This window comes from Arachis ipaensis, chromosome B10 (genome assembly GCF_000816755.2).
Source record: "Arachis ipaensis cultivar K30076 chromosome B10, Araip1.1, whole genome shotgun sequence".
NCBI lineage: Eukaryota > Viridiplantae > Streptophyta > Magnoliopsida > Fabales > Fabaceae > Arachis > Arachis ipaensis.
The window spans coordinates 135,464,746-135,489,984 of NC_029794.2; the positions used below are offsets into that span (position 1 = coordinate 135,464,746).

Here is a 25,239-nt window from a genome sequence, read left to right on the forward strand (position 1 = left end):
ATATATATATATATATATTTGTTTTGTATATTTTACTTTATTTATCCTTCATTTTGCCATTTGTCTTCAAGCAGGTTGGCCTTAGTGGCTCTGGCGCTTCCCTGTCAAGTTGGTGTCTCTGCTAATGGGAGGAGTTCTCCTTGGCTTCTCTTCATTGATGAGTTTCCTGACCTGGTAAGGCGGATTCGTGCTCCAGCTTAACTGAAGATTCCCTGTCTTCATTAGATTTGTTATCGTGTGAGCTGAGCTTGCCCTGATTTTTCTTGCAGTTCCACCTTTTACTGAACCACTGTCATCCCTGATTACTGCAACCATCACCCCTGTTTTGCTGTGCTCTGAGAACGCTGCATCTGTGTTGATCTTGAGCCATTCTTTGGGCGGTGGCCTCCACTTTACTGGTATGCTTCCTCTTTTAACTGCCTTTGATTCTATTTGCTCTGTGGTATCCCTGCCTTTCTTGTACTCTAGCTTGGATTATAGTGCTTAGAGGATCTGGTTTTAGATTGTGAAATATTGCTACATTTCTCGTCTTCCATATATCCCAGATCATGTGCCCCATGCTGCTCCATCTCTCATCCGTCTCTTCTTTGCTCCCTTCCTTGATAATACTTTCTGCTTGCATTAGCTATTCCCATCTTGAAGGACGAATGCTACTTTCAACTTGATCATTTATCTTCCTTATTGTTGGTATCTTGAGAGTATCATAATAAAAAATGCTATTCGTATACTAAAATCAGCCACCAATGTATTTTGTATATAAATACATGTATAGTTTTTTTTATTTTCAATGTGTATTTATATTCTAACATATTTTATACTAGTAGCTGACTTTGGTGACTGATTTTGGTGTACACGTAGCATAGTCGTATCATAATAGAATATCTTCATTCATTGCTATTAAAAAAATAAAAAAAAGTTTAACGAAAGAGTGGCATCCATCTCTGATTGCTACATACTTTGTTTTCTCGTGTTTATCAAGGAAGGAAAAAAATAAATACAAATCATGTCAAAAACATCTACGTATTGATTTAAAGAGTGACAAGGATATAGCAAAGAATAGACAAATTTGATATACATTTTTTTCCATGCGTATTTGGTACTCCTGGAATAATTAGAAACTGAGAGAGAATAGCTCCAAAGACTTTTAAGATAAGCATTGGAGACTAAAACTTTACCACACATACTCAAGACTCTTGGAACGTAAAGGTTGGTTTGATTGATTATTCCATTATCATGATTATGTATATATAATGTGGTTGAGTGAGTGGAGTGAAAGCCATTAACAAATTAAATATCATCAATTATAGCTATTTATATTCCACTGAAAATGGGAATTAGATACCAAAATGTTGCTGCATGCGCAACAATGGTACTTGTGATGGTAATGGCTGAAATTGCAGACATTTGTGCAAATTCAAGTACTCTCCTCCACTCTCCGTGTCTTGAAAGAGAGAGGCAAGCTCTTGTGAAGTTCAAAGCATCCCTGACTGATTCATCAAACATGCTTTCCTCATGGCATGGCGATGACTGCTGCCGATGGAAAGGGATCGGTTGTGATAATGTTACTGGTCATGTTGTCATGCTTGATCTCACCACTCCTTATGTGAAATGCCGGAGACCTATGTGGGAAGGAGAATATTGGTTAAGAAGTGATGATGAGGACAACTGTGACCTTTTAGGCTATCAATATTTAGAAGCTCGGAATGTTAATTCATCGCTGCTGGAACTGGAATACTTGACTCATTTGGACTTGAGTGGAAATGATTTCTATCGGAGTCCCATACCCATGTTCATTGGTTCTATGCAACGCCTCAGGTATTTGTCCCTCTCTGAAGCTGGTTTTGGCGGGAGAATACCCAGCAATCTTGGAAATCTCTCCAACCTCCACTTTCTTCGTCTGAGTTTTAATGGATTTTCACCAGACAGCAATATCAATTGGATTTCTCAACTGTCATTGCTAGAGCACCTCGACATGAACCAGGCTTACGATGGAGTTCAGGTGTTTAAACATGCTTCCGTTATATCTATCTGTTGTCCTAACTTATTACTTCGACGGTTAATAATTTGTGGACTTGACAAAGCTGCTTCTTGTTCTTCCTTGCTCAGGTTAATATTACTAATCTCACCATCAGTGCTCCTAAACTTCAATTCCTAAGTCTTGCCGACATTGGATTTAGTGTGTCAAATTTGGATGCTTTACAAAACACGACATCTCTTGTGCATCTTGATCTTCGTTGGAACCATCTTTTTTCAATTCCATCTTGGTTTGGCAACTTCAAGAAACTTGGGTATCTTGATCTTTCAGGGTGTGGGCTTTATGGCCCAATTCCAAATACTTTCCAAAATGCAACTTTCATTGAATTTTTATACCTTTCTCGGAACAATTTTGACTCTCTTCCATCCTGGTTTCACAAGTTTGAGAAACTCAAGCATCTTTTTCTCTCATTTAATAACATCAAAGGTACAATTCCGGTTGCTTTACAAAATATGACTAGCATTGAATCCCTTGACCTTTCTAGTAACTCTTTTACTTCAGTTCCATCTTGGTTTATTGAGTTAAAGAAACTTGTCTACCTCGATCTTTCATTTAATAAATTAACATCTATGGAATGTTCCATTTCATCCATTTTGAAAAATATGTGTCACCTGAAAACATTAAATATAGGAAGAAACAAACTCCAAAAAGAATCTATTGGAAACACTGATTTATCTACCTGCATTGGGCATGATTTGGAGAATCTTGACTTGAGTGAAAATGAATTTAATGATCATTTACCATCTTGGTTAGGACAACTTGAAAATCTAGGCAATCTTGATCTCCAAGATAATTTTTTCTATGGTCCCATTCCCTCTTCTTTTGGAAAATTACTGAAATTGGAAATTTTATATCTATTCAACAACAAGTTAGAAGGGGCCTTCCTGATTTCATGGGACAACTTGTAAATTTACAGGTAGTCGATCTTTCAAATAATTCATTTAATGGAACAATTACTCAAAATCTTGAGCAACTTGTAAATTTAAAAATTTTTGATGTCTCAAATAATTATCTAACTGGATCCATTCCTTCGAGTCTTGGTCAACTTATAAATCTAACTAACCTTCGTTTGTCAAATAATTATTTAAAAGGAATCATACCTACAAGTCTTAACCAACTTGTAAATCTTATTGTGCTTGATCTTTCAAGGAATAAACTAGATGGGAGAATTTGTATTGATTTTCAAAAATTTGTGAATCTATCATACCTGGATCTGTCTTCAAACAATTTGTATGGAACCATCACAGTGGAAGAAAGTCATCCTTTTATTATCTCAGAAATGGAGTATTTGAATCTCTCACATAATCAAATCAGTGGCTCACTTCCTGAACATATTGGTCATATAATGCCCAATTTGGGGTTCTTGATTCTTGGAAATAACCTCATAAATGGTTCAATTCCAAAATCATTGTGCCAAGTTGATGATTTGAGTATCCTTGACCTTTCAAAGAACAGACTATCTGGTAAAATCCCCAATTGTTGGAAAGATAACAAAGCATTGGAAGAAATAAATTTGTCATCCAACAAACTCTCAGGGGCTGTTCCAAGCTCATTTGGGAATCTTTCCTCTCTCTCATGGTTGCATTTGAACAATAACAGCCTTCATGGAGAGTTTCTAGCATCTATGAGAAATTTGTCACAGTTGTTGATTATGGATCTCGGAGAGAATCAACTTTCTGGCACCATCCTATTATGGAGTGCTAACACATTTTCTTCACTACAAATTCTAAGATTGCGGCAAAACAGGTTAAGTGGCAGCATTCCTTCGCAGATATGTGAACTATCATCCATTAAAATCTTGGACCTTTCTCGCAACAATTTAAATGGTTCAATACCTCGGTGCATAGGCAATCTTCGAGGAATGACTCTTGAGGCTCCCGCTTTATCTCCTACTTCATCTATTGCTGGAGGTTTTGCTTTTCCACCAAAATCTGATTGGCAAACGGAGGATGTCATAGAAGTCACGAAAGGAAGAGAACTTGACTATATAAAAATCTTGAAGCTTGTAGTCATGATGGACTTGTCCGAGAATAATTTGGTTGGCTCAATTCCAGAAGGAATAACATTGCTCAATGGATTGCATAGCTTGAATCTATCAAACAATCATTTGATCGGAAAGATCCCTAACATGATAGGGGATATGACATCACTTGAATCCTTTGATGTTTCATGTAACCAACTCTCGGGTACAATTCCAAGCAGCATGTCAGCTTTAACATCACTAAGTCATTTAAACTTGTCATACAATAACTTCTTTGGACCAATTCCTACAGATAACCAGTTTTTGACTTATGATTCATCGAGTTATGCTGGCAACCCATATCTATGTGGATCTCCTCTACCCAACAAATGCGGTTATTCACATCAAGTAAATGGGACCAGTGAATTTGAAGATGAAGACAACAGCTTAGATAAGTTGGAAAAGTGGTTGTTCTACCTTGTCATTGCAATTGGCTTTGCAACTGGGTTTTGGGGAGTTATTGGGACTCTGTGGTTCAAGAAAAATTGGAGGCATGTTTACTTCAGATGGGTGGAAGATTTAGCTGACACGATCTATGTCACAACTGCAATAAAAATGGCAAAACTGAAAAAGTGGATGATGATGAGAAACCGTGTTGTTGTTTGATCATGTGTGTGTTTTTATTTTTATTTTAAAGAATCAAAAGTTGTAATAAATAAAGGAAAGTGAGAGATGTTTGATGTATGTATATGTACGAATTTGTAATAGAGATTGTTATTTGATGTTTAATCTCCTGAAGAACCTCTGCATAAACAGAAGAACACAACTAATAACAAAGTCATTAAAGAAAATTTGAAATAAATAGTATAAATATAGATTCATGATATTAAAGTAAAAAATTGAAGTGATCTTTCAATCAAGTAAGAGGAAATTTACTTAAGATTTAATTAAGTTATAGGTTCTTACTATTTTATCAAATTTTTAATAAAAAATCTTTGTAGTTTAAAATTTTATATTTATATTCTTGTTCATACCCTGGCCCAACACTAAGGCCCAGGTCCAAACGAAAAGACCCAGTCCAAAGGATTGAGCCTCATTCCACACCGACTTTCCCCTAAAGAAGTCGGTTCCCATTACGACTTGCTCTAAAGAAGTCGGGGACGAAGATTAGCTGGCAGATAAACACTCAGTCAAGTGAGTAACTGCCCCTAAGATTTCTCAACCCACTTCCAGGAGCCATATCCCAACTTCCCTAAGATAAAGGGACGGTTATCCACCTTAAAAGGTGGAACTACTTCAACGGTGGTTATTGGCTCACCGCTATAAATATACTGACACTCTTCAGGTATCTCTAAGCCCAATACTCTCTAGACCTGTTTTGCTCCCTTTGCTGACTTTGGCATCGGAGTGTCTTTGCAGGTACCACCCCCATTCTCTCACACTGAAGTCGGACGGGGCCGTGGATCACAGACCCATTCGGATACTTCCTCATTTAGACGATTGGGCCAGCCAAACTAATCCAACTCATTAATCTCCGGTTACCCATCGTAACAATTCTCATGTTATATAAATTTTCTAATAGATTCCTAACAAGTAACAACAGGTGTTGTTAAAGAGAAAAAGAAACATTCTTAGAAAATGTAAGATAAATCGTGGAAGGAATATTCCCATCCATGTTATTTTCAAAACAGGTTAAATTTCAGTACAATGGCAAGGCATGGCAGTTAAACTCTGCCAAGTAGCCAACACCTTTATATAGTAGTAGAGAAGTTGAGTTAAATTGTTAATAGCTCCCTTTCTGCAATTCACCACTTTTGATGCACCATTTTCTTAAACTCCTGTTGATTCATTTGCTCTGATCCTTGATTTAATACAGCAATAGCCATACCACAATTGTTATGTAACTCTACATATCTAATTCAATATAGTTGCTGGTTTCAGCAGAGAGCAGAGACTATTGATTTAATTTTGTTAGCATTCATTCTATAACAAGTAAATGGTCATGGTCGGATGAGTATTTACTCGTTTTTATTGTATTATTAATTAAATAATCTTATACGCAATCCTAAACTAATCTAGTTTTTGTTAGGATGCAAGTTCTTGGACATTGACAATAATAATTTCCGGACTAATCTGGTTTTAATTATTAGGATGCAAGTTCTTGGACCTTGACAATAATAATTTCCTGATAGCATTGACTATGGCTATCTAGAAGGAATGATACTTTCAATTTGATATTTTCAAATGATGACATCTCAAGTTGATAAGATCTAGTCGTAAATGCATTTTATATCGAGAATAATGTCTCCTAAATATAGTGGCATCATCAATTTGAAAGTAACACAAAGATCAAATTAAAAGGAAATTAAGCATTGAATCTTGCTGGCGTAACAAAAGGCAATAGAGTCATTGACTTAAGGGACCATGCAGAAGAGAAAGAAAGGAAAATTAAAATATATGGTATGTATTCATTTGAAGAGTGACAAGGATTCAGCAAAGAATTGGACAAAATTGGTACACATTTTTTTCCCCCAAAAGTATTTGTTACTCCAGGAATAATATAATGTATCGGAAACTCTGATCGATCTTCCACATATAATAAATTAATAATATTGTGGTTCACTGTGGAGTGATTAAAATTGATAGAGACTAGAAAGACTTTAAGCATTGGAGACTCTTGGGTTGATTCTTCCATTATGCTTCCACGAAATTATTCATGATTTATTTATGACTTAGCTTGCTGGTCAGTATGTATATATAATATGGTTGAGTGAGTGGAAAAGCCATCAACAAACTATTATTATTTCCAGTAGTTGTTTCTTTCTCTCAAAATGGGAATTAGATACCAAATAACATGTGCAGTAGTGGTATTTGTGGTGGTGGTGGCCGAAATTCTAGAGTTATGTATTTGTGCAAATTCAAGTACTACTCTGCACTCTCCATGTCTTGAAAGAGAGAGGCAAGCTCTTGTGAAGTTCAAAGCATCCCTGAATGATCCATCAAACTTGCTTTCCTCCTGGCATGGCGATGACTGCTGCCGATGGAAAGGGATCGGTTGTGATAATGTTACTGGTCATGTTGTCATGCTTGATCTCACCCCTCCTTATTTGAAATGCTGGAGATCCATGAGTGACGACTACGACTGTGACCTTTTAGACTATCAATATTTAGAAGCTACGAATGTTAATTCGTCACTGCTGGAACTGGAATACTTGACTCATTTGGACTTGACTGGAAATACCTTCTATGGGAGTCACATACCCATGTTCATTGGTTCTATGCAACGCCTCAGGTATTTGTCCCTCTCTGATGCTGGTTTTGGCGGGAGAATACCCAGCAATCTTGGAAATCTCACCAACCTCCACTTTCTTGATCTGAGTGGGAATGGATTTTCACCAGACAGCAACATCAATTGGATTTCTCAACTGCCATTGCTGGAACACCTCGACATGAGCTATGCTTACGATACATTTCAGGTATTTAAACATGCTTCCGTTATCTCTATCTGTTGTCCTAACTAATTACTTCGACGGTTAATAATTTGTGGACTTGACAAAGCTGCTTCTTGTTCTTCCTCGCTCAGGTTAATATTATTAATCTCACCATCACTGCTCCTAAACTTCAATTCCTAAGTCTTGCCGCCAATGGACTTAGTGTGTCAAATTTGGATGCTTTACAAAACATGACATCTCTTGTGCATCTTGATCTTGGTGGCAACAATATTACTTCAATTCCATGTTGGTTTGGCAACTTCAAGAAACTTGAGTATCTTTGTCTTTCAGAGCGTGGGCTTCATGGCCCAATTCCAAATGCTTTCCAAAATGCAACTTTCATTGAATTTTTGGACCTTTCTGAAAACAACTTCGACTCCTTTCCATTCTGGTTTCACAAGTTTGAGAAACTCAAGCTTCTTTTTCTCTCATCTAATAACTTCCAAGATACAATTCCGGATGCTTTACAAAATATGACTAGCATTGAGTCCCTTGACCTTTCTAGCAACTCTTTTACTTCAGTTCCATCTTGGTTTGTTGAGTTAAAGAAACTTGTCTACCTCGATCTTTCATTTATAAATTAACATCTATGGAATGTTCCATTTCATCCATTTTGAAAAATATGTGTCACCTGAAAACATTAAATATAGGAGGAAACAAACTCCGAAAAGAATTCATTGGAAACAATGATTTGTCTACCTGCATTAGACATGATTTGGAGAATCTTGACTTGAGTGAAAATGAATTTAACCACCATTTGCCATCTTGGTTAGGACAACTTAAAAATCTAGGCAAACTTGATTTCGAAGATAATTTTTTCTATGGTCCCATTCCCTCTTCTTTTGGAAAATTACTGAAATTGAAAAAATTATATCTATCCAACAACAAGTTAGAAGGGGACCTTCCTGATTTCATGGGACAACTTGTAAATTTACAGGTGGTCGATCTTTCAAATAATTTATTTAATGGAACGATTACCCAAAATCTTGAGCAACTTGTAAATTTACAACATTTTGATGTCTCAAATAATTATCTAACTGGATCCATTCCTTCGAGTCTTGGTCAACTTATAAATCTAACTAACCTTGATTTGTCAAATAATAATTTAAAAGGAATCATCCCTACAAGTCTTAACCAGCTTGTAAATCTTAGTTGGCTTGATCTTTCAAGGAATAAACTAGATGGGAAAATTTGTATTGATTTTCAAAAACTTGTGAATCTATCATACCTGGATCTGTCTTCAAACAAGTTGGATGGAACCATTACAATGAAAGAAAGTCAGCCTTTGATTTTCTCAAAAATGTTGTATTTGAATTTCTCCCATAATCAAATCAGTGGTTCACTCCCTGGACATATTGGTCATATAATGCCCAATTTGGTGAACTTGCGTCTTGGAAATAACCTCATAAATGGTTCAATTCCCAATTCATTGTGCCAAAATGACCAGCTGGAAATCCTTGACCTTTCAAACAACAGATTATTTGGTGAAATTCCAAATTGTTGGAAGGATAACCAAAAATGGGAAGAAATAAATTTGTCATTCAATGAACTCTCGGGATTCATGAAAGGAACTCTCGGTGGCTGTGGCTTCAACGGATGAGTGGCAAGCTGAGGAAGTCGTTGAATTCATGAAAGGAAGAGAACTTGACTATAAAAAGATCTTGGATCTTGTAGTCATCATGGACTTGTCCAAGAATAATTTGGTTGGCTCCATTCCAAAAGGAATAACATCACTTGATGGATTGCATGGCTTGAATCTATCAAACAATCATTTGATAGGAGAGCTCCCTAGCATGATTGGGAATATGAGATCACTTGAATCCTTTGACGTTTCAAGTAACCAACTCTGGGGCACAATTCCAAGCAGCATGTCAGCTTTAACATCACTAAGTCATTTAAACTTGTCACACAATAACTTCTCTGGACCAATTCCCACAGATAACCAGTTTTTAACTTATGATCCATCCAGTTATGCTGACAACCCATATCTCTGTGGATTTCTTCTACCCAACAAATGTGATTATTCACATCAAGTTAATGGGAGCACTGAATTTGAAGATGAAGACAGCAACTTAGATAAGTTGGAAAAGTGGTTGTTCTACTTTGTGATTGCAATTGGCTTTGCAACTGGGTTTTGGGGAGTTATTGGGACTCTGTGGTTCAAGAAAACTTGGAGGCATGCTTACTTCAGATGGGTGGAAGATTTAGCCGACACGATCTATGTCACAACTGCAATAAGAATGGCAAAATTGAAGAACTGGATGATGATGATGAGAAACCGTGTTGTTGTTTGATCATGTGTGTGTTTTTATTTTTATTTTGAAGAATCAAACGTAGCAATAAATTAAGGAAAGTGAAACATGTTTGATGTATGGATATGTACGAATTTTTAGTAGAGATTGCCATTTGATGTTTAATCTCCTGAGGAGCCTCTGCATAAAAAGAACAACATAGCTAATAACAAAGTCATTAAAGAAAAATTGAAATAAATAGTATAGATATAGATTCATGATGTAAAATTAAAAAAATTGGAGACAATTCAACGAATTGCAGCAAAAAACATATATTCTTAATATATAAAAATAGATACATAAGCATGCACCACATTATTTTTGAGACATTTTTTTCTCCTACTATTGCCATGTCAGTAATATTGCTTACTTGGCACAACTTTAGAATCAACCACTTAATTCTTGCTAAATTAACTATTATTTTCAAATCAACAAAAAAATAAAATATACAAATAAAAAACTAAAAAATAGAATCCAATAAATTTGTAACCTCCAAATATATTGAATTCATATTTCTATATTTATTATATCTTACCGTTATAAACAATACAATAAATTTATAATCGCAACAATTAATTTATAAATTAAAAGTTTAAAAAATAAAAATTATATTTTATTTTTATAATTATGTTTAGTAAAATCATTTTAATTTTTACCAATGAATTATACCTCACATGGCATAATCTCCCATATTGGTCGCGAATTCAAGTCTTTATCTTTGGTAACAAAAAAATAATCATTTTAATTTTTAGAAGTAGCACTAGCTACAAAGAACTATTATTGTAGTTTTTACTTATTATTAAAAACAAATTCTATTTTATTTTACCAATATAAATTTTAAAAAAAATATTTGAAAACTAAAAAAAAAACAAATTTATTAAAAGAGTATCATAACGAAACCAAAAAATATATGATATTAGACATACATTTTTATATTAGATAAATTCGTAGTATATAAGATACATCATGCATGCATGTTTATCTCAAAACACTAATTAACTATTTTCTTTTTTTTTTTACTAAAAATATTTAACTTTTAGCTTTTGTTGCGTATATTTGTACATATAAGATGCATCATGCATGGATACAAATCTAAATATATAATTATTACAATAATTATGTTGATCGCAACTCCATAAATTTATAAAATGCATCATGCATGGATACAAATCTAAATATATAATTATTACAATAATTATGTTGACCGCAACTCCATAAATTTAGGCCATTGACTATGTCAATTGCATTGCCAATTTTAGAATAATTATTATTTGGTTAGAATCAACCACTCAATTCTTGCCAAATCAACTATTATTTTTAAATTAGCAAAAAAAATATACAAATAAAAAACTAAAAAATAGAATCCAATAAATTTGTAACCTCCAAATACATTGAATTCATATTCCTATATTTATTATATCTTACCGTTATAAACAATATAATAAATTTATAACCGCAACAATTAATTTATTAATTTTTATAAATAACTCACTAAGGTAATAAACATCCATATTACAAATGTCATAATAATATTATTAATCATAATAAATTTTATGTTATACGTATTTAAATTCCATACCATTTAAACTATATATATAAGTCTCTTATTACTATTCCTTCACATAACATCGAATTTAACACAAAAAATTTATTTTCGAACTGCACATCTCAAAGTTACTCAATAGAGCATCATTCTTTCAGAGCAGAACGATTACAAATCGAATAACTATCCAAGATCTAATGGCCATGCAATGAGAATCTGATGATTAGGTATGACAAAACAAAAAATCACAACATGCATCGTACATTCATACTTACTCAAATACCATATACCTAATAATAACATAAATTGAATATTAAAATAGGAAAAGATCTTCACAATTTTAGCAACTATAAACGAAATTGATGACAAATTAGGATGGAACTATGTTAAATGTAAAAAGTGTCAAAAGAAAGCATATAAAAAAAAGAAACAACTTCATTTGCGGCACATGTAATCAAACACCACAATATCCAACAATAAGGTAACTCTATATACTTTTCATAATCTCATCTATCAAATTATTAGTTGCTAGCCCAATATTATTTTAGGTTCAGAATTCAATTAAAGGTTTTAGATCAAAGTGTTACAATAACTTTTGTACTATTTGATGGCGATGCAAAAAAACTTATTGGGCACAACTGCTTCAAATCTAATGACATTTCAGAAAAATAATGACATTGAAGCACCACCTCATCAAGAGATTAAGGAGAAAGAAAACCATACAAATTCAAGACACATGTTCGGAAGAAGAACATACATACAAAGATGGAACCAAATAACACAATAAAAAGTGCATCAAACTCAACAATTCATAAAGAACTCTTCGCAAGAACCTACGACAAAAAGAAGAAAGCACAAACTCTAACAACCAACAAAAAAAAGGAGGACGAGCGCCACATAAGATGACTAAGTCCATCAACTAAAACAAATGCAAAAATCAAACCACCAAATAAAAATGTCACTTTGTACAACTCCAACATCCAAATCTTTTGTATTACAAATTATTTAAAATAAAACATCTTTTATATTTAACTTCAATTTACACATATTTAATTTATTTCTACAAAACATAACAATTTTTAATATTTATTATATATTATCATTATTTATCGTCCCGCGCATCGCGCGGGTCTCATTTTAGTAATAATAATAACAACAACAACACAAAAATACAAGAAATTTGGTATATTATATGAAGAAATATGATTTACTATATCATGAGTATTAAATAATTGCTTTTAATATAATAATAAATTTACGTTCATTATTTTTGTTGCATTATTAATTATAGAATCTTGTACACAATCCAAAACTTCTCTTGATTACTTTCAATTTTGCAAATGATATTTGAGTTCTAATATAAATAATTTTGAGCTAATATTTATGAATTTTTCATATACTATCTCTCGCTAGTTTATATATAATTTTCATACATTAATGAGAGAGTGGCATGGAATCCATATCTGATTGCTACATACTTTGTTTTGCCGTGTTTATGAAGCTAAGGAAGGAAAAAATGCATATCATGTCAAAAACATCTACATATAGATTTAAAGAGTGACAAGGATATAACAAAGAATTAGAGCAAATTGATACATTTTTTTTCAGGAGGCCACTCAGATAAAGACGCGTAAAATGTCTTTTTTAAAGATGTTTTTATGTTGTGTTTTAATTGATTTTTGTATAATTTATTCGGTGTTCTTTATCACATATTATTAAATTCCTCAAAAGATTTTCTTTCCAAAAACAATAAAAAATATTTAATTTAGACTAAAACAAAAAAGGTAATAGATTAACTATTAGATTTTTTTTAAAAGATTATTTACTTTTTTAAAATGTCTCCACAAGGTCTCGAACAAAGAACCTTGGAGCAAAAGCAACCTCTGCTTGCCACTTAGCCATTGCACTTCTAAGTATTGTATTTGACAAATACTAATTATATAATATACATAAATATCTAATTTAATTTAATTTTTGTTTTTTCTATTTTTAAAATTAATTATATTTTAATTATATACCATTATTAATATAAATATAAATTTCACTAAAAATTTATTAATTTACTTGATCTATTTTATTGTTAGTATTGTGATTAAAGTTATTTGTTTTGGTGTTAGTGTTAAAATCTACTGATATTATAGTTAGATGATAGGCTTTGTGAATTAATTATTTTTTTATTGTGTCAAAATAAGATACCATTGTAGTATTAAAATTTTATGGTTTTTTTATATTAGTTATTTTTAGAAGTTGAGACTTGATTCTTCATAAAATGTTAATGAAGATATGTATTTCAAATTTTAATTTTAAGTTTTTAACTATTTTATATTTTATATTTACGTGAGATCGGTTTTATCAGTTCAACTAGTGATTTATCGGTTGAACCAATAAACCAGTGAACCAGTAGCTTGACCGGTTCGATCACTGGTTCGGTTCTAACAACTATGTTTCAATCTAATTTCAAAAATTTCGATTTACTTAATTTAGTCTCCCAACTTAATAGTTATGACTCACATTGGTTCCTAATCTTATTTTTGTCACTGTCTCACAAAATTGTTAACGACATGCTGAGATGGACTAACGACTGCTACATTATACATTCTAGCGACTATTTGATGTGACAATTGAAATTTTTTTTTACCTTATTTTTTTTTCAACTAAACACTTAAAACCCTAATATGAGTCACGGATACCTAAGTTAAAAAATCAAACTAAGTAAAATAGTAAATTGAAACTTTAAAAATCAGATTAAAGCTCGAATATAATTTCAAAACAGAACTTTAACTTATGTAGTGATTAATTTAAATGAGAATCAAATAAATCAAAATTCAACATAAAAGGAACACCGAATAAATTATACAGAAACCAATTAAAACACAACATAGAAACATCTTTAAAAAAAGACGTTTTAGACGTCTTTTATCTGAGTGGCCTCCTTTTTTCCATGCGTATTTGGTACTCCTGGAATAATTAGAAAATGGCTCCAAGACTTTTAAGATAAGCATTGGAGACTAAAACTTTACCACACATACTCAAGACTCTTGGAACGTAAAGGTTGGTTTGATTGATTATTCCATTATCATGATTATGTATATATAATGTGGTTGAGTGAGTGGAGTGAAAGCCATTAACAAATTAAATATCATCAATTATAGCTATTTATATTCCACTGAAAATGGGAATTAGATACCAAAATGTTGCTGCATGCGCAACAATGGTACTTGTGATGGTAATGGCTGAAATTGCAGACATTTGTGCAAATTCAAGTACTCTCCTCCACTCTCCGTGTCTTGAAAGAGAGAGGCAAGCTCTTGTGAAGTTCAAAGCATCCCTGACTGATTCATCAAACATGCTTTCCTCATGGCATGGCGATGACTGCTGCCGATGGAAAGGGATCGGTTGTGATAATGTTACTGGTCATGTTGTCATGCTTGATCTCACCACTCCTTATGTGAAATGCCGGAGACCTATGTGGGAAGGAGAATATTGGTTAAGAAGTGATGATGAGGACAACTGTGACCTTTTAGGCTATCAATATTTAGAAGCTCGGAATGTTAATTCATCGCTGCTGGAACTGGAATACTTGACTCATTTGGACTTGAGTGGAAATGACTTCTATCTGAGTCCCATACCGATGTTCATTGGTTCTATGCAACGCCTCAGGTATTTGTCCCTCTCTTATGCTCGTTTTGGCGGGAGAATACCCAGCAATCTTGGAAATCTCACCAACCTCCACTTTCTTGATCTGAGTTGGAATGAATTTTCACGAGACAGCAACATCAATTGGATTTCTCATCTGCCATTGCTGGAGCACCTCAACATGATGGGCTCTTTTATTTACAATGAGTCTCAGGTATTTGTCCTAACTTATTACTTGGATAGTTGGATGGTTAATAATTCATGGACTTGACAAAGTTGCTTCTTCTTCCTCCCTCAGGTTAATATTATTAATCTCACCATCACTGCTCCTAATCTTCAATTCCTAAATCTTGCCGCCAATGGACTTAGTGTGTCAAATTTGGATGCTTTACAAAACATGACATCTCTTGTGCATCTTGATCTTGGTTGGAACAATCTTACTTCAGTTTCATCTTGGTTTGGCAACTTTAAGAAACTTGAGTATCTTGATCTTTCACGGTGTGGGCTTCATGGCCCAATTCCAAATGCTTTCCAAAATGCAACTTCCATTGAATTTTTGGACCTTTCTCGGAACCATTTTGACTCTCTTCCATCCTGGTTTCACAAGTTTGAGAAACTCAAGCATCTTTTTCTTTCATCTAATAACTTCCAAGGTACAATTCCCGTTGCTTTACAAAATATAACTAGCATCGAGTTCCTTGACCTTTTTGACAACTCTTTTACTTCAGTTCCATCTTGGTTTGTTGAGTTAAAGAAACTTGTCTACCTCGATCTTTCATTTAATAAATTAACATCTATGGAATGTTCCATTTCATCCATTTTGAAAAATATGTGTCACCTGAAAACATTAAATATAGGAGGAAACAAACTCCGAAAAGAATTCATTGGAAACAATGATTTGTCTACCTGCATTAGACATGATTTGGAGAATCTTGACTTGAGTCAAAATGAATTTAACCACCATTTGCCATCTTGGTTAGGACAACTTGTAAATTTACGTGATGTTGATCTTTCAAATAATTCATTTAATGGAACAATTACTCAAAATCTTGAGCAACTTGTAAATTTAGAAATTTTTGATGTCTCAAATAATTATTTAACTGGATCCATTCCTTCGAGTCTTGGTCAACTTATAAATCTAACTAACCTTGATTTGTCAAATAATTATTTAAAAGGATTCATACCTACAAGTCTTAACCAACTTGTAAATCTTATTGAGCTTGATCTTTCAAGGAATAAACTAGATGGGAGAATTTGTATTGATTTTCAAAAATTTGTGAATCTGTTATACCTGGATCTGTCTTCAAACAATTTGTATGGAACCATCACAGTGGAAGAAAGTCATCCTTTTATTATCTCAGAAATGGAGTATTTGAAACTCTCAAATAATCAAATCAGTGGCTCACTTCCTGAACATATTGGTCATATAATGCCCAATTTGGGGTCCTTGATTCTTGGAAATAACCTCATAAATGGTTCAATTCCAAAATCATTGTGCCAACTTGATGATTTGAGTATCCTTGACCTTTCAAAGAACAGGCTATCTGGAGAAATCCCCAATTGTTGGAAAGATAACAGAAAATGGGACGAAATAAATTTGTCATCCAACAAACTCACAGGGACTTTTCCAAGCTCATTTGGGAATCTTTCATCTCTCATATGGTTGCATTTGAACAATAACAGCCTTCATGGAGAGTTTCTAGCATCTATGAGAAATTTGTCACAGTTGCTGATTATGGATCTCGGAGAGAATCAAATTTCTGGAACCATCCCATCATGGAGTGCGAACACATTTTCTTCACTACAAATTCTAAGATTGCGGCAAAACAGGTTAAGTGGTAGCATTCCTTCACAGATATGTGAACTATCATCCATTCAAATCTTGGACCTTTCTCGCAACAATCTAAATGGTTCAATCCCTCGGTGCATAGGCAATCTTCGAGGAATGACTCTTGAGGCTCCCGCTTTGTCTCCTACTTCATCTGCTGCTAAGCCTCGCAATTCGTTTAATAGACGAGAATCTGATTGGCGAGAGGAGGATGTCATAGAAGTCATAAAAGGAAGAGAACTTGACTACATAAGAATCTTGAAGCTTGTAGTCATCATGGATTTGTCCCAGAATAATTTGGTTGGCTCCATTCCAGATGGAATAACATTGCTCAATGGTTTGCATAGCTTGAATCTATCAAACAATCATTTGATCGGAAAGATCCCTAACATGATAGGGGATATGATATCACTTGAATCCTTTGACGTTTCAAGTAACCAACTCTCGGGCACAATTCCAAGCAGCATGTCAGCTTTAACATCACTAAGTCATTTAAACTTGTCACACAATAACTTCTCTGGACCAGTTCCCACAGATAACCAGTTTTTAACTTATGATCCATCCAGTTATGCTGACAACCCATATCTCTGTGGATTTCTTCTACCCAACAAATGTGGTTATTCACATCAAGTTAATGGGACCACTGAATTTGAAGATGAAGACAGCAACTTAGATAAGTTGGAAAAGTGGTTGTTCTACTTTGTCATTGTAATTGGCTATGCAACTGGGTTTTGGGGAGTTATTGGCACTTTGTGGTTCAAGAGAACTTGGAGGCATGCTTACTTCGGATGGGTGGAAGATTTAGCCGACACGATCTATGTCACAACCGCAATAAGAATGGCAAAATTGAAGAAGTGGATGATGATGATGAGAAACCGTGTTGTTGTTTGATCATGTGTGTGTTTTTATTTTTATTTTGAAGAATCAAACGTGGTAATAAATTAAAGAAAGTGAAACATGTTTGATGTATATGTATGTATATGTACGAATTTGAAATATAGATAGTCACCAAAAAAAAAAAAAGAATTTGAAATAATGATTGTCATTTGATGTTTAATCTCCTGAAGAGCTTCTGCATAAAATAGAATAACATATGTAACAAATTCATTAAACAAAAATTGAAATAAATAGTATAAATAATACAAAGCGTGATGTTAAAGTAAAAAAATTGGAGACACTTCAACGAATTGCGGCATAAAAAGTATATGTGTAATGAGTAAACCATATTAATTATGAGAAGTGTGAAGAGAGATTTATTAAAGGACAAACACTTTTTTCGTTCTAAAGTTAGATTTGAAGTGATCTTTCATCAAGTAATCAGAAATTTTATTTAAATTTAATAAATTATAGGTTTTTAGAGTTTTATCAAATTTTCAATAAAAAAATCTCTATAGTTTAAAAGTTTATAATTAACTTCTTATGTTAAATACAAAAATTTTCGATTAGATTCCTAACAAGTAACAACAGGTGTTGTTAAAAGAAAAAGAAAAAGAAACATTCTTTGAAGAAGAACATAAAGGCAGTATGAGAAATGCAAAAGTGTGTAATGAACACAATCATTAAGAGGAAACTTGCCAACAAACTATAGTTCAAATGGCATAGTATTCATATACTCATTTAGAGATCGCGGATTTGTGTCTTATTCCTAACTTTAGAAAAAGCATACATATGCTGCATATCCAGTTTTTATTAGACTATTAAAATCTGTATATGGGAATATGCATATTTCTACACGTATATATCATAATAAATTCATTTAATTGTGCATTACCAAAAGCTGATTTATCATCTAGGTTTGATTTCATGATTTGTATGATTATCATTGTTGTTTATGTATTTTAAAAGTGAAAGCATTGGTTTACCTCAATTTAATTTGGTCCATCGAAAATGCTCCTTCTATGTTATTATTCATGCTAATTTAACTTAATTTTAATAAAATTTTATGTATCAATTTTCATTTTTTCCCCCTTTCATTATTTGGTGCTTGCATTGGCTGTGTATCTTGAAGAAATGCTACTTTTCAACTTGATCTGCTTCATTGACACATCTGAATCTGATAAGATCATGTTCTATATGTATTTTATATTGAGAATAATATCTCTTAAATAAAAGTGAAATGATTAGTTTGAAAAAAACACAAGGATCAAATAAAAAGGAATCGGAAATAAGCATTGAGTTTTGTTGGCGTAAGAAGAGGGGATAGAGTCAATGAGTCGTCGGTTAAGGGATCATGCACATGCAAAATGAAAAGAAAGAGTGGCATCCATGTCAGATTGGTACACATTTTTTTCCAACACGTATTTGTTACTCCACCAATAATTGCAAACTCACAGAGCAAAGGGTTCAAAGTAGCCTCAAAGGCTTGGAGACAGGGACCGAACCACACATGCAAGAGTTGACTCTTGGTCTTGGAACGTAAAGGTTGGGTTTATTTTTCCATTATGATTCTTCCAAGAAAGTAACCATCATTATTCATAACTTGTTCATGATCAGTATGTATATATAATGTGGTTGAGTGGAGTGAAAGGCACAAACAAATCAGATATCATCAATAATATCTATTATATTCCACTGAAAATGAGAGTTAGATACCAAAGTGTTACTGCATGCGCACTATTGGTACTTGTAGTGGTGGCGGCTGAAATTGCAGAGTTATGTATTTCTGCAAATTCAACGACTCTCCTCCACCCTCCATGTCTTGAAAGAGAAAGGCAGGCTCTTATGAAGTTCAAAGCATCCCTGAATGATTCATCAAACATGCTTTCCTCATGGCATGGCCATGACTGCTGCCGATGGAAAGGGATCGGCTGTGACAATGTTACCGGTCACGTTGTCATGCTTGATCTCGCCTCTCCTTCTGTGAAATGCTTGAGATCCATGAGTGACGACTACGACTGTGGCCTTTTAGACCATAATCAATATTTAGAAGCTCGGATTGTTAATTCATCGCTGCTGGAATTGGAATACTTGACTCATTTGGACTTGAGTGGAAATCACTTCTGTTGGAGTCCCATACCGATGTTCATTGGTTCTAAAGAGCCTCTGCATAAAACAGAACAACATATGTAACAAAGTCATTAAACTATATATTTAAATTTAATAAATTATAGGTTCTTAGAATTTTATCAAATTTTCAATAAAAATTTCTTTAGTTTAAAAGTTTATAATTAACTTCTCATGTTAGATACAAAAAAGTTTATAATTAACAGTATATTATTCATGGTAATTTAACTTAATTTTAATAAAATTTTATGTATCAATTTTCATTTTTTCCCCTTTCATTATTTGGTGCTTGCATTGGCTTTGCGTATCTTGAAGGGATGCTACTTTCAACTTGATCTGTTCACATTGACACATCTCAATCTGATAAGATCATGTTCTATATGTATTTTATATTGAGAATAATATCTCTTAAATAAAAGTGAAATTATTAGTTTGAGAAAAACACAAGGATCAAATAAAAAGGAATCAGAAATAAGCATTGAGTGTTGTAGGAGTAAGAAAAGGGGATAGAGTCAATGAGTCGTTGGGTTAAGGGACCACACCCATGCAAAATTAAAAGAAAGAGGGACATCCATCTCAGATTGGTACACATTTTTTTCCAACACGTATTTGTTACTCCACCAATAATTGCAAACTCACAGAGCAAAGGGTTCAAAGTAGCCTCAAAGGCTTGGAGACAGGGACCGAACCACACATGCAAGAGTTGACTCTTGGTCTTGGAACATAAAGGTTGGGTTCATTTTTCCATTGTGCTTCTTCCAAGAAAGTAACCATCCTTATTCATGACTTGTTCATGATCAGTATGTATATATATAATGTGATTGAGAGAGTGGAGTGAAAGGCACTAACAAATCAGATATCATCAATAATATCTATTATATTCCACTGAAAATGAGAGTTAGATACCAAAGTGTTACTGCATGCGCAGTATTTGTACTTGTGGCGGTGGTTGTTGAAATTGCAGAGTTATGCATTTGTGCGAATTCAACGACTCTCCTCCACCCTCAGTGTCTTGAACGAGAGAGGCAAGCTCTTATGAAGTTCAAAGCATCCCTGAATGATTCATCAAACATGCTTTCCTCATGGCATGGCTATGACTGCTGCCAATGGAAAGGGATCGGTTGTGACAATGTTACTGGTCATGTTGTCATGCTTGATCTCGCCTCTCCTTATCTGAAATGCTCGAGATCCGTGTGGCCACAAATTGAATACATGCCGGAAGAAGATGCTGAGTTGTTATCAAGAGAATGTAGCGATTTCATCGATCAACAATTAGAAGCTACGAATGTTAATTCGTCTTTACTGGAACTGGAATACTTGACTCATTTGGACTTGAGTGGAAATCACTTCTATCCGAGTCCCATACCGATGTTCATTGGTTCTATGCAACGCCTGAGGTATTTGTCCCTCTCTGATGCTGGTTTTGGCGGGAGAATACCCAGCAATCTTGGAAATCTCACCAACCTCCACTTTCTTGATCTGAGTGAGAATGAATTTTCACCAGCCAGCAACATCAATTGGATTTCTCAACTGCCATTGCTAGAGCACCTCGACATGAGCTCTATTTACTATGGGTTGCAGGTATTTGTCCTAACTTATTGCTTGGATGGTTAATAATTTGTGGACATGACAAAGTTGCTTCTTGTTCTTCGCTTAGGTTGATCACACCATCAATGCTCCAAAACTTCAATTCCTAAGTCTTGCCGGCAATCGACTTACACTGTCAAGTCCAAATGCTTTTCAAAACATGACATCTCTTGTGTATCTTAATCTTCGACAGAACGATCTTTTTTCAATTTCATCTTGGCTTGGCAACTTCAATAAACTTGAGTATCTTGATCTTTCCGATTGTGGGCTTCATGCCCCAATTCTAAATGCTTTGCAAAATACAACTTCCATTGAATCTTTGAACCTTTCTGAGAACAACTTCGACTCTCTTCCATTCTGGTTACACAAATTTGAGAAACTTAAGCATCTTGATCTTTCATCTAATAACTTTCAGGGTCCAATCCCCAATGCTTTACAAAATATGACTAGCATTGAGTCCCTTGGCCTTTCTGACAATTCTTTCACTTCAATTCCATCTTGGTTTATTGAGTTAAAGAAACTTGTCTACCTCAGTCTTTCAGGTAATAAATTAACATCAATGGAATATTCCGTTTCTTCCATTTTGGAAAATATGTGTCACCTAAAAGGGTTAGATTTATCAAGAAATAGACTCCGAATATCCATTGGAAATAATGATTTGTCTACCTGCATTAGACATGATTTGGAGAATCTTGACTTGAGTCAAAATGGATTTAGTGATCAATTGCCATCTTGGTTAGGACAACTTGAAAATCTGGGTAGCCTTTGTCTCCAAGATAATTTTTTCTATGGTTCCATTCCCTCTTCTTTTGGAAAATTACTAAAATTGAAAAATTTATATCTATACAACAACAAGTTAGAAGGGGACCTTCCTAATTCATTGGGACAACTTGTAAATTTACAGGTCGTCGATCTTTCGAAAAATTTATTTAATGGAACCATTACTCAAAATCTTGGACAACTTGTAAATTTACGACTTTTTGATGTCTCAAGTAATTATTTAAGGGGAATCATTCCTCAAAATCTTGGAAAACTTGTAAATTTACAGATTTTTGATGTCTCAAATAATTATTTAAAGGGAATCGTTCCTCAAAATCTTGAAAAACTTGTAAATTTACAGCATTTTGATGTCTCAAATAATTATTTAATGGGAACCATTCCTCAAGATATTGGAGAACTTGTAAAGTTACAATTTCTTGATCTCTCAAATAATTATTTGAAGGGAATCATTCCTCAAAATCTTGGACAACTTGTAAATTTACAGACTCTTTATGTCTCAAATAATTCTTTAATGGGAACAATTCCTGAAAATATTGGACAACTTGTAAATTTACAAGTTATTGATATCTCAAAGAATTATTTGACAGGAACCATTCCTACGAGTGTTGATCAACTCGTAAGTGTAACTAGCCTTAATTTTTCAAATAATTTTTTGAATGGCTCCATTCCTAAGGGACTCAATCAAGTTGTAAACCTGCATACACTTGATCTTTCAAGAAATAAGCTAGATGGCAGAATTTGTATTGATTTTCAAAAATTTGTGGATCTGTCGTATGTGGATCTATCTTCAAACAATTTGGATGGAACCATTACAATGGAAGAGAGTTGGCCATTGATTACCTCAGACATTTGGTATTTCAATTTGTCCCATAATCAAATCAGTGGCTCACATCCTAAACATATTGGTGGTATAATGCATTATTTGGAGAACTTGATTCTTGGAAATAACCTTATAAATGGCTCAATTCCAAAATCATTGTGCCAAAATAAGCACTTGAGTATCCTTGACCTTTCAAAGAACAGAATATCTTGAAAAATTCCCGATTGTTGGAAGGATAACAAAGCATGGAAAGAAATAAATTTGTCATCTAACAAACTCTCAGGGCCTGTTCCAAGCTCACTTGGAAATCTTTCCTATCTATTTTGGTTGCATTTGAACAATAACAATCTTCAAGGAGAGTTTCTAGCATCTGTGAGAAATTTGACACAGTTGTTGATTATGGATCTCGGAGAGAATCAGCTTTCTGGCACCATCCTATCATGGAGTGCGAACATGCTTTCTTCACTACAAATTCTAAGATTGCGGCAAAACATGTTGAGTGGTAGCATTCCTTCACAGATATGTGAACTATCATCACTTAAAATATTGGACCTTTCCCGCAACAATTTAAATGGTTCAATACCTTGGTGCATACGCAATCTTCGAGGAATGACTCTTCAAGTTCCCACTTTGCCTCCTACTTCACCTGTTGCTGAGGCTCCTGCTTTGCCTCCTACTTCACCTGTTGCTGAGGCTCCCGCTTGGCTTCCTACTGCACCTGCTCCTGAGCCTCCTGTAAAAAATTGGCAAAGTGAGGATGTCAAAGAAGTCGTGAAAGGAAGAGAACTTGACTACATAAGAATCTTGAAGCTTGTAGTCCACATGGATTTGTCCGAGAATAATTTGGTTGGCTCCATTCCGAAAGGAATAGCATTGCTCGACGGATTGCATAGCTTGAATCTATCAAACAATCATTTGATCGGAAAGATCCCTAACAAGATAGGGGATATGAGATCACTTGAATCCTTTGATGTTTCAAGTAATCAACTCTGGGGCACAATTCCAAGCAGCATGTCAGCTATAACATCACTCACTCGGTTAAACTTGTCCTATAATAACTTCTCCGGACCAATTCCCACAGAAAACCAGTTTCCAACTTTTGATTCATCGAGTTATGCTGGCAACCCATATCTTTGTGGATCTCCTCTACCCAACAAATGTGGTTATTCACATCAAGTTCAAGGGAGTAATGAATTTGAAGATGAAGACAGCAAAACAGATAAGTTGGAAAAGTGGTTGTTTTACTTTGTTATTGCAATTGGCTTTGCAACTGGGTTTTGGGGAGTTATTGGGACTTTGTGGTTCAAGAAAACTTGGAGGCATGCTTACTTCAGATGGGTGGAAGATTTAGCCGACACGATCTATGTCACAACTGCAATAAGAATGGCAAAATTGAAGAAATGGATGATGAAGAGAATCCGTGTTTTTGCTTGATCATGTATTCATGTGTGTGTTTTTATTTTTATTTTGAAGAATCAAAGGTGGAAATAAATTAAGTAAAGTGAATGATGTTTGATGCATGTATGAATGTATGTGTATGCATGAATTTGTAATACAGATTGTCATTTGATGTTTAATCACCTCTTTTGATGCAGCAATTTTCTTAAATTCCTATTGATATAATTTTCTCTGAACCTTGATTCAATGCAGTAGTAACCATACCACAACTGTTATGTAACTACACTTACAAAGTTAACTAAATTTGTATTTTGAAGAAATTAAATAAGAAAAACCATAATCAAACACACCGTTAAGATCTGTATTAAAATCAATTGTAGACCTGTTTAAACTTTTTAAGAAACTGATTAAGAACAAGAATCTCAATCAATTGAATCAGCAAAATGAAACAATGATTCAATCATAAAAGACATTCCATCTGAACCATGAGTGACAGATGGAATAATTGGCTTCTCAATGTTTGTACCTGAAAACGAGAAGTTTCATTGTACTCAAACCGCAACAAGTGGCCATGATGCAGAGAGTAATAAGCAATAAATTTGGTCATTATATGAAGAAATATTATGTAATATATTATGAGTATTGAATAAAACTTTTTTTAATACAATAATTAAGTAGTGGTGAAAATATAAGCTTGTAAGCTTTGAAGTATATATATAAAAAAAAACCCTTGATTCATTATGTTCATTATTGTTACCGTGGTGAAAAATATTGCCACTCTATTTTTTATAAAAATAATATTATATGAATAATAAAATTTATTATTTTTAATCATTATTTAACCAATAATATAATTAGAAGTATTTT

The 25,239-nt window shown here is 33.8% G+C and overlaps 2 protein-coding genes and 3 pseudogenes across 2 annotated transcripts in view; 4 read left to right on the top strand and 1 right to left on the bottom strand.

Annotated features, from left to right (window-relative positions):
• Positions 1–315, bottom strand: part of LOC110268510 (B3 domain-containing transcription factor VRN1-like) — a 3,519-nt gene extending 3,204 nt beyond the window's left edge. The window contains exon 1 of the mRNA XM_021114753.1: positions 172–315. Within this exon, the coding sequence (XP_020970412.1) occupies positions 172–315 (144 nt within the window). The remainder of the gene's footprint in view (positions 1–171) is intronic.
• The window catches only part of LOC107621534, a 5,211-nt pseudogene extending 424 nt beyond the window's left edge, over positions 1–4,787 (top strand).
• LOC107621532 lies at positions 6,536–9,807 on the top strand (annotated as a pseudogene).
• On the top strand, positions 14,309–17,740 carry LOC107621529 (LRR receptor-like serine/threonine-protein kinase GSO1). Its single transcript, XM_016323555.2, has 2 exons — positions 14,309–15,170; positions 15,255–17,740. Exons 1-2 carry the CDS (start codon positions 14,493–14,495, stop codon positions 17,673–17,675), a joined length of 3,099 nt encoding a protein of 1,032 aa, XP_016179041.1. The 5' UTR covers positions 14,309–14,492; the 3' UTR covers positions 17,676–17,740.
• Positions 20,313–24,551, top strand: LOC110267511 (annotated as a pseudogene).

Bases quoted from the DNA above. Each gene is read 5' to 3' on its own strand.
- LOC107621529 (XM_016323555.2), top strand. From the start codon at position 14,493: ATGGGAATTAGATACCAAAATGTTGCTGCATGCGCAACAATGGTACTT. The intron at 15,171-15,254 runs GTATTTGTCCTA...TTCCTCCCTCAG, and splicing joins TTATTTACAATGAGTCTCAG to GTTAATATTATTAATCTCAC.